The 10,040-nt window shown below is 50.4% G+C and overlaps 1 protein-coding gene across 1 annotated transcript; it reads left to right on the forward strand.

Moving 5' to 3' along the window:
• The first annotated feature begins 293 nt into the window (after positions 1–293).
• On the forward strand, positions 294–5,248 carry CCR10 (C-C motif chemokine receptor 10). Its single transcript, XM_056864729.1, has 2 exons — positions 294–320; positions 4,178–5,248. The coding sequence occupies exons 1-2, from the start codon at positions 294–296 to the stop codon at positions 5,246–5,248; spliced, it is 1,098 nt and encodes a 365-aa protein (XP_056720707.1).
• Positions 5,249–10,040: the final 4,792 nt, after the last annotated feature.

A 10,040-nucleotide genomic window follows, 5' to 3' on the forward strand; every position in this document is an offset into this window, starting at 1 on the left:
TGCTCAGACGTGATCTTTAAGCAGAGGTTGGATGGCCATGTGTCAGGAGCCCTTTGATTATGGGATCCTGCATGGCAGGGGGTTGGACTGGATGGCCCTTGTGGTCTCTTCCAACCTTGTAAACCTGTGATACTGGTTTCAGTTGAGGTCAACAGGATGTTTATTCTTGGTGTGTTTCTCTCAGCTTCTAGGGTATGCGTCCTTTCAAAATAAACCGCAACAACGCTCGAGGCTGAACAGAACAGCCGTCGGCTCATTAAAAACCTAGCAAACGTGCTATTTCTTGGCTTGCGATGAATGACCCAAATCCTCAGGTTCAGGTAAGTGGGACTCCGTTTGCTGTCCAGAGTGGGAAGGGGATGCTCCGGAGTCAGCCTTGGAAGAGTGCAGGGTGGGGCTGCAGTCATCCCCCAGCCTATTCTGTGGGAGTTCTCTGGCACTCACAAAACTGCTTGATTTGATTTGGGAAAAGGGGTGAGCTGCAATGAAGGATGGGAACCCTCGACTCATATCTGACTCCAAATTTAAAAAACCCCACTGCTTACTGAATAAACATCCGGTTTGTTTATTCCGGTCCTGTTCAGACTTCTGTGGCACAATAAATATGCAGCAGAGATAAACCAGGGCTCACCTCATGTAACTAGCAAGCCCTGTGTAGCAAGTAAGGGGTGTGTGGCATGGTTAATAGGGGGAGGGGAAGGCACTCTGCACTTGGTCATGTGCTTTCCCCTCTTTTCCATGTAGTCCAGGGCTGAGCCCTAGCCTTGGAAGCAGGGGTCAGGTTCTGAATCCAAATGACTCTAAACTCGAATGAAAACCTATTTTTAGGCAAGGCGTTTTCCCCTTGCTTTTGGTCCCAGGACAGTTCTGTATGGTGAAATTCCCAGGTCTGGAACTGGCAAAGAATCATAGAGTTGGAAGGGGTCACACAGGTCATCTAGTCCAACCCCCTGCTCAATGCCAGATCAACTAGAGCAGGGGTGGGGAACCTATTTCCTGCGAAGGGCCATTTGCATATTTATAACATCATTCGGGGGCCATACCAGGCGTAGCTCTCCCAGCAGCGGGGGGAGGTTAGGGTTGCAGGTCCTCTTCGCCACCGGAGGGAGGTTTTGGGGTGGAGCCTGAGGAGGGCAGGGTTTGGGGAGGGGAGGGACTGCAATGCCATAGTAGAGCCCAATGGCCAAAGCGGCTGTTTTCTCCAGGGGAACTGGTCTCTATTGGCTGGAGATCAGTTGTAATAGCAGGAGATCTCCAGCCACTACCTGGAGGTTAAGGGGAAAAAACCAGCACAACTCAATATATTAAACAATTCATTAACGACGTGCTAACAGTGAAAAACAACCACAAGGTGTACAAATATATACAATTATTTACAATTGATTATCACAAGCCTAATAGCAAAGTCCAAAAGTCTATCCGAGGCAAATTTTCTTCTAATCCAAATGTGATCGACAATGTCAAAAATTAGTTGGCACGAAGTCCGATCCAAAGAAGGAGGAAACGCTATTCCGGATACTCTGTAGCGCTTTCACCAAAGCATAGCTTCATCAGCCTATAAAATTTATATAAATATTACAACATTCCTTTAGCCTCCATTACATGTACTAAACATTATGCGAAAATATATTGGACAATACTGGCTTACCTCACGATGTGTTAGAAGCATACAATTAGGGAGGTTTATGGTCTTTTTAGGTCTTTAAAAAAAATTTCAATCAGTAATTGCTTCAATAGTATTTTAACTTTTGCAATTTTTTAATATTTTTAACATAAATTTTTTTTAGCTCCCAAAAAAAATGGGCTGCTGATCCTTCTGCATCAAAGTTAAGCTGTAACTCACAGCGTCAAGCACATATAGAGCCTGAGGGTCACATGATGTAATAAAGCAGACTGAACTGCCCAGGATTTAAAGGCACATATAGCAATTCTCCAAAAATAATTTTATAAAATTATAAAAGAACAGGACAAATCAAATTCCGGAATAGCGTTTCCTCCTTCTTTGATCGGACTTCGTGCCAACTAATTTTTGACATTGTCGACCACATTTGGATTAGAAGAAAATTTGCCTCGGATAGACTTTTGGACTTTGCCATTAGGCTTGTGATAATCAATTGTAAATAATTGTATATATTTGTACACCTTGTGGTAGTTTTTCACTGTTAGCACTTTGTTAATGAATTGTTGAATATATTGAGTTGTGCTGGTTTTTCCCCCTTAGCTTTTGGTAACCAGAATTGTGAGTATTTTTTACACTACCTGGAGGTTGGCAACCCTAGGAGAGGCTATGCAGAAAAGAAAAGGGAGGGAGGGAAGGAAGGAAGGAAAGAAGGAAAGGAAGGAAGGAAAGAGAGGGAGGGAGAGAAAGAAAGAGAGAAAAAGAGAGAAATAGAGGGAGAGAAAGAAAAGGAAAGAGAGAGAATTACAGAAAAAGAGGAAGAGAGAAAAGCCCTCCCCCACAGACACACACCTGGCTGCACATGCAGCCAGGCGCAACCACGCTTAAGCCTTCCCGGCTTCCACACATACACACGCAGGCACCTGGCCGCACAAGCGACCCAGCACGAGTGGGGAAAAGCCTTCCTGCCTTCCCCCCACACCCACCCACACGCAAGCACCTGGCTGTGCAAGTGGCCCAGCACGGGTGGGGAAAAGCCTTCCCGGCTTCCATACACACACACATGCAGGCACCTGGCTGCGCAAGTGGCCTGGCGTGAGCGGAGAAAAGCCTTCCTGGCTCACACACACACACACACACACACACACACACACACACACACACACACACACAGGCACCTGGCCACGCAAGTGGCCCAGTGTGAGCAGGGAAAAGCCTTCCCAGCTCCCCACACACATACACACGCATGCACCCGGCCGCACATATGCCCCTGCGCAATCGAGGTGAAGCCTTCCTGGCTTACACACGCACGCACTCTTGCGGCCCTGTGGCCGCAATGGCAACAGCTTCCACTGGGGAGTCTGCGGGCCACAGCAAATGATGCCGCGGGCCTTAAACAGCCCGTGGGCCAGAGGTTCCCCACCCCTGAGTTAGAGCATCCCTGACAAGTGCTTGACCAGCCTCTGCTTGAAGACTGCCAGAGAGGGGAGTAGGGAGGGAAATGGAAATTAAACCAATCCCTTATGTGGGGTGATATCCCAGCACTCACTTGGTGCGGGATATTCCACCTGTATAAAGCAGTAGAGTTCAAAACAGCCAAAAACTATGTGGAGGAATATGAACAGCACACGTATTAAAATGGAAGAAAACTGTAGTTAATAAATGTTGATAAAGTCCTTTAAAACAATCAACATTTTCCTTGAGAGGTTTCTACTACTTTTACCTCATATTAATTGAAACATTGTTATATCTTTAGTGAGTGTGAGGCAGAGAGCGAACACAGAGTGATACTGACTGACTGAATGAGACTGAATGACAGTTGCAAGCGACAGTTGGTTACAAGTGACTGTCACCAGAAGGGAGGGGCTGATTCTAGAGGAGCCCAGAACCCACTGTCAATCAAATTAGACTCCAGCGTTTAGTCCAGCAAGGGGGAGTTCACCACCTCCCTAGGCAGCTGATTCCACTGCTGAGCTACTCTGACTGTAAAAATGTTTTTTTCCTAATATCCTGCCAACACTTTTCCACCTGTAATTTAAACCCATGGTTTAAACCTTCACCAGTCAGGGATTCTCCCACTTTTTGAAGTGGGGACCCACGTCTAACTTCATATAGTTTTCAGGAGCCTCTGGCAAATTAACTCCATCTTACTTTACCCCTCCCCTATATAAAACACCGGAATCGCACCGCCCTTAACACCAAACAAGTTTATAGTTTATTTTTCACGTTCAATATTTATAAATAAAATAGCGCCTACTGAGCAGTAGATTGTATTTTACAGCCTTTTTCAGGTTCTTCAGAGGCAAGCTCCGATTTGCCATGGAGTTGCCCAGAGCTTCCCCTCCCGGCTAATCCAGTTCTTCCTCCTCCCTCCTGGCCTTCTGACCCACTTGTGAGAAAGCCGTGACCCACTTCTAGGTCCTGACTCCCTGTCAATCCAAAGGATGCTAATACCCTGGGCCAGACACTGTGGAAGTGCCACTTACTTCCAGTGCCTCCCTGTTGTGCTAATTCCATTCCAGATCCCCCTAGTAACAAATCCCTGAACTCATCCCACAGGAGCTGAGTCCCTGGACAGACGAGCCGCCCGCCAGCACAGAGTGGTACCCATGGGACTATGATGCCAAGACACCGGCCTTGCCTGAGTTGTGTGAGAAGCAGGCCATCCGCGCTGTGGCACGAGTCTACCTGCCGGTGATGGCCGCCCTGTTCTGCCTGCCGGGGGTCCTGGGCAACGGGCTACTCTTGCTGATCCAGGCCTGTTACCGCCACTCCCGGTCCCTCGGCAACGTCCTCCTCTTGCACCTAGCGGCCTCTGATTTGCTGCTGCTCCTGACTCTGCCTGTGGGTGTGGCTGGTGTGGTGGGCAGCTGGCACCTAGGCTCTGCCACATGCCAGGCCTTGCAGGGCCTCCATGCCCTCACCTCCTACAGTGGCTTCCTCTTCCTCATGGGCCTGACAGTGGACCGCTACGTGGCCATTGTGCAGGCCCCCACTGCCTACCGCCTGCGCCCCATGGCCGCTCGTTGGGGCAGGCTGAGCTCCGGTCTGATGTGGCTGCTCTCAGCCGCTCTGGCCCTGCCCCAGTTCCTGTATGCCCGGGTGGAGGACCACAGCGGCTTTCCGCTCTGCAGGGTGGCCGTCGTGACAGCTGCAGTGAGTCTGGTCCAGGTGGGCCTTGGCTTTGTGCTGCCCTTTGTTCTGATGGGGGTCTGCTATGCGGCCATTGCCCACACCCTACTGTCCTCCCCTTGTGCCCGGTCCCAGAAGGCCTTGCAGTTGATCGTGGCCTTGGTCTTGCTGTTTGTAGTCTTGCAGCTCCCCTACGCTCTGCTGACTGTCCTGGACACAGCTGACCTGGTGGGTCGCCAGGCCTCGAGCTGCCCAGCCATCCTCCGGCGGGAGCTGGCCCTGCTCATCACCAGTGGCCTGGCCTTGGCTCGCTGCTGCCTGAACCCCATCTTCCATGCCTTCCTGGGCGTGCGCTTCCGGAGGGATCTGCAGCAGCTGGCCAGAGATGCCGGCTGCCGGCTGCAGGGAGCATGCTGTGGCAAAAGAGCCCAGAAGAGAGGCAGCCGGCAGGCATCACTCTCCACTGCCTGTCTGGAAGGAACCTCAGGAGCACCATGAAGCAGGGGGACTGCGGACCCGCTGGGGGGGTCTTGCCGTGGGGAGATATCTGTGAAGGCCCTCAGGAGGCAGCTGTGCCGCTCCCAGCATGCTCTGCATCTCCAGGCGAATCCACCTTTTTCACAATAAAACTTCTGTTTAGGCTAATGCTAAGAACAGTGTCTTTGAAAGTTCCCTGGTGGCATTCTGCAAGCCCCCAAGGTCAGTGGCTACAGCTGGGCAAGCCCCAGAGCCAGATGAGCAGCCCCCCAGCAGACAATCCTGCTTGACTGTGGACGGGGGAAAGGCCCGTGCTGGGTTTTCATGCAAAGCCTGGCCAGTGGCACAGGGGCTGGTTTTACACACCTAAGGTTGCTAACCTCCAGGTGGAAATGGGTTCTGGAAGTACATCTGATCTCCAGACTACAGAGATCAGTTTCCCTGAAGAAAATGGCTGCTTTTGGGCTGGACTGTATGGCATTATATCCTGCTGCGGTCTCTTCCCCCCCCCCAAGCTCCACCCACAAATCTCCAGGAATTTCCCAACCCAGAGTTGGCACCCCTAGACACCTGAGCATGCCTAGTCCCAAGCCACTCACGAAGGTGTGCCCCAGCCTGCTTGCTCGAGCCCCCTGTTATGGATCCATGGAAGTGCCGCCGCATGTGCAGAGGCTCTGAATCCGGCCTCCATCTGCCCACTGACTTGGCGCATCCCAGGAGGTGGGATGAGGGGAGGCGGCTCATGGACAGGCTGTCCCCTCAGCAAGTGCTGAACAGCTCCTCTGCTCAGGTTTTTGGGGACGGATTCATTCCAGGATCCTGTCCCCAAAAGGCCACCACTGGGCCAGATGTGGTTTGCAGAACAACCACTTCTCTCCTTTCTGCCAGGCTCCCAGGAGTACATAGATCTCCTCTTCCCAACGAAATCACATCATTTGTGCTGGGAGAGGGGTGTGTGGTACCCTTGGGCAAGCCTGAAGAAGTGAAGGGCCTTTAAGCTAGACTGGCAAAGAAAGCTCTTTGGGTGCTTCGGGCAGAGGGATCAGGTGGTCATAAATCCCCATGGTGGTAAAAGAAAGGAACAACACAGACGTAACTGATGGTTGGCTGTGCTTTAATGTTAGCCCCAAACCTGGGGCCTGAGGCTGGCAGCTTCCCCTGCTGGGTTGTAGAAAGTCTGGCTCTGGAGGCTGAGCCAGCTTGGTCCAGGCCAGATCTGCAGCTGGTTGATGCCCTTCCAATCCTTGGCAGAACGGCTTCCTCCACCCCAGCCCCGGACCAGGAAAGGCACCCAGGCCCTGTTTGTTCTTTTTACCTCCTTATCACTAGGCCTCAGCGTTGGCATTACGACCAAGCTGTGCAGTTTAGGAGCTTTCATAAGCCAGTCTTTGGGAGGAGAGAGGGGACCTCTTTGTGAAAAGATCTTTGTCTACACATGTTCTGTAGGGCACCTATAGGGCTTTCTGCTTGTAGCACACCAAGGTCTGGATTACATCCACTAGTCTCTTCCTCCACCCAACACTGCATGTCCTGCCCCCAATGGGAATGGCTAGAAACTCATTGATCCCCTCAGGTTGGAGGTTGGCCTTGAACCCAGATTGCCACAGCAAATTAATCCTCTGAGGAAACCTGGATAAACACCAGCAAGGACTGGCTGCAAGGATGACTCCCTCGGTTTGATTCCAAACAGGGGTTACCTAAAGGAGCATGAGGACAAGAAAGCATTTTAGTCATTAGGATGCGGCCACTCCGAATCTCCTCTTCTTCTGCCAGACCCCTTTCAGCTTCCTAATCTGATACCTTCCCTTCCCAAAGTATTAAGCATAGCCAACTGGAACGAATGACTTGAGAACCCACATTCAAACATGAGATAGACGACAGTGCTTCAACTCCTCAGAATGGCTCCCTTTGATCTGAACTGGTCTCATACATCATGCTTCACACACTGGACGCTTTCATGATACCTTGTCAAACAAGTGAAGGTCTCCCCACCTTCGTGGCTGCTGTGGTGGGGGCTCTCCACAAGATGGCAATGGGCCGGAGGGCTGAGCTAAACAAAAGTGCCTGCTGGGTTTTAGCACCCGGTGGGCACGGACACGGGTTTTTTAGCCTCCCACACAGCTGGAACCTCAGAAGGTTGTGCCGACCACACTGGACCATCAGCGCTGACTGCCACCAACACAATGCTCCAGGCCAGCAGGGAACCAAATTGTCCACCACCAGCCAGTGTGGTGTAGTGGTTAAAAGCAGTGGTTTGGAGTGGTGGACTCTAATCTGGAGAACTGGGTTTGATTCCCCACTTCTCCACATGAGTGGTGGACGCTAATCTGGGTGAACTGGATTTGTTTCCCCACTCCTACACATGAAGCCAGCTGGGTGACCATGGCCTAGTCATGGCTCTCTTGGAGCTCCCTCAGCCTCAGCTACCTCACAGAGTGCCTGTTGCAGGGTGGGGAAGGGAAGGGGATTGGAAGCCGCTTTGATTCTCCCTTAAGTGGTGGAGAAAGTCGGCATATAAAAACCAACTCTTCTTCTTCACATACACAAGTCTATTGTGCAGAAGAAAAGAAACCAAGAAAGAACAATAGGCATTCTCTCAAATTCATGCGACAAAAGCTTTCTGATGGATCCAGTGCACCGCGGTGCAGCCATTCAGGTTCTGATTTAGACCAGGGAGATCCATATTCCCAGCCCTTTTCGCCCATGTTTATTCTCTCCCCCTCCTTTGCTCCTCAACCTCTCTACCCAGACTGTTGTAAGGATAAAGAGGTAGAGACTGGATTATGCACTGTGTACTGCCCTATGATTCCTGGAGGAAGGGTGGATTAAAAATGAAAATAAAAAAAACATGGAGCCACAATTCTGTGTCCCAAAAGGGCCCAATAGGGGGCAGCAGAGACAAGCGCTCCTGTCCTGCCCACCCCCGCACCCCCACCCTCCGATTCCCTGGTCTTGGGTGTGATGCCAAACAGAACACATAGGTGGCACTGTGCCCGGAGGATGTTTTCCATCCACTTTCCAGGACACGGTGGATGCCCGCGAGAAGGCCCTGCATTTTGGGTCACAAATGACTGCAAAGAGACAGCAGGCATATGTAGAAAGCCCTTACCAATCTGTGCCGCTGCCACTTAACACCTGCGTTCTGCTGTAATGGCAAAGCAACCATTCTGGAGGTATTTCAATGCCCCCCCACAAATGACAGCTCAATTTAAATGTTAGGGTCTAACTGACAGTCACCTAGGCCTCATTCACATTAAGAGAAGAGAAGGTCTACCAGCTCAATCCTAAACTCCAGATACCGGCTCGTCACCAGCAAAGCCGGAAGTGTCACAAAATCATGGGGCAGCATGCTGACAACGCCCCCACGCCAGCCACGTGTGGATAGGTTTGCTTGGAATGCAGGTTGAGCCACATTAGAAACGGGCATTGGATAAGGAGAAGATAGTTACATGGTAGTGTTTGCTATTTGTTTTTGTTCTTGTTGAACGTAGGAGATTACTGTCAGAGTAACAAGTTGGTTGTAATAATCTGACAGTAACAGCTGTGTGATAGCTGTCAGATCTGGGAGATCTGGGAGATCAAGCAGAAGCGATAGCCTTGCTGGTATTTGGGGTCAAAACCAGAAAAGCTGGTAGAGAAAGGCCGGGCACTCTGGAACAACACAGGCTCAGCATGCAGCAAGTCCCCAGGTCAAGCCCTATATTGCCAAGGTGTCTCAGGCACAGATAAGCATTTGCCCCCAATCCTTTGGGGATGGGCCACTTGGGAGTCTCTTGGTTCCCCCTGGGTGGGGTCAGGTGTCCCACCTTCTGAGATTAGGCGGGGGGCAATCCTGGAGTGGGCCTTCTCGGTCACGTCACCAAAGCTCTGGAACTGCCTCCCTGGGGAGACCCACCTGCCCCTTCTGTTGGCTTCTTCAGCCAGCAAGTAAAGACTTTTTTTTTGTTTCATTTGGCATTCTCTCAGTGATCTCTCGTTCCTGCCCAAGGTTTTAAATGTTGTTTTTGTGTCTTTGTATGTATTTTAGTTTTCTTTTTAGTTTGTTTTAATGATGTGTGTTGGGGAGTTGATTTTAATAATTTTAAAATGTGATTGTACCATGTATGTTTTAATTGGTTAGCCACCTGGGTGGCCCTTGTAAGGAGAAGGCTTCTCCAGTTTCCTTGAGCTTGCTTTGGTCATATTATAACTGGTTAGGGCTATTTTAGTTGTGAAACTAGTTTCAAAGAGGTCACCCTGAAGCAAGTAGTCACCTTGAGGAACCAAGAAGTCCAGTGGGAGAGAAGCAGGAATTTATTGGATCTTGCATTTTTAGCAGAGTTGGACTTCCAACAGATACCCGGGTAATTAAAATCTCCCAGCCTTGACCTGGATGGCCCAGGCTGGCCTGATCTCATCAGATCTCAGAAGCTAAGCAGGGTCGGCCCCGGTTAGTATTTGGATGGGAGACCACCAAGGAATGCCAGGGTTGCTGTGCAGGGGAAGGCACTGGCAAACCACCTCTGTTAGTCTCTTGCCTTGAAAACCCCATATTGCCTACATTCTTGGGGGACCAGAAATACTACTTCCATAGGGAGGAGGTCCCATTGATGTTTTCATTAAAGCACTTCATGAGGAGGCCTGTTCTGGAGACTAGTTTAGAGCAGGCCCTCTGGATCGTGAGTGCTGTGCAATCCATTTTCAGGATGAGGATCACATGAGAGTTGAGTTTCCTCACTGGTGCATTCGGGATGAGTCAACTTCTTTTTCAGCTCAGTTTCATGATTTAAGGGAATGTATTATATCTAGACAATTATATCCAGACTCTTCTTAA

Source organism: Euleptes europaea, chromosome 18, assembly GCF_029931775.1.
Source record: "Euleptes europaea isolate rEulEur1 chromosome 18, rEulEur1.hap1, whole genome shotgun sequence".
Classification (NCBI taxonomy): domain Eukaryota; kingdom Metazoa; phylum Chordata; class Lepidosauria; order Squamata; family Sphaerodactylidae; genus Euleptes; species Euleptes europaea.

Coding starts and splice junctions, on each gene's coding strand:
- CCR10 (XM_056864729.1), top strand. CDS start 294: ATGAATGACCCAAATCCTCAGGTTCAG. Junction 321..4,177: donor ACCCAAATCCTCAGGTTCAG/GTAAGTGGGACT, acceptor CTCATCCCACAG/GAGCTGAGTCCCTGGACAGA.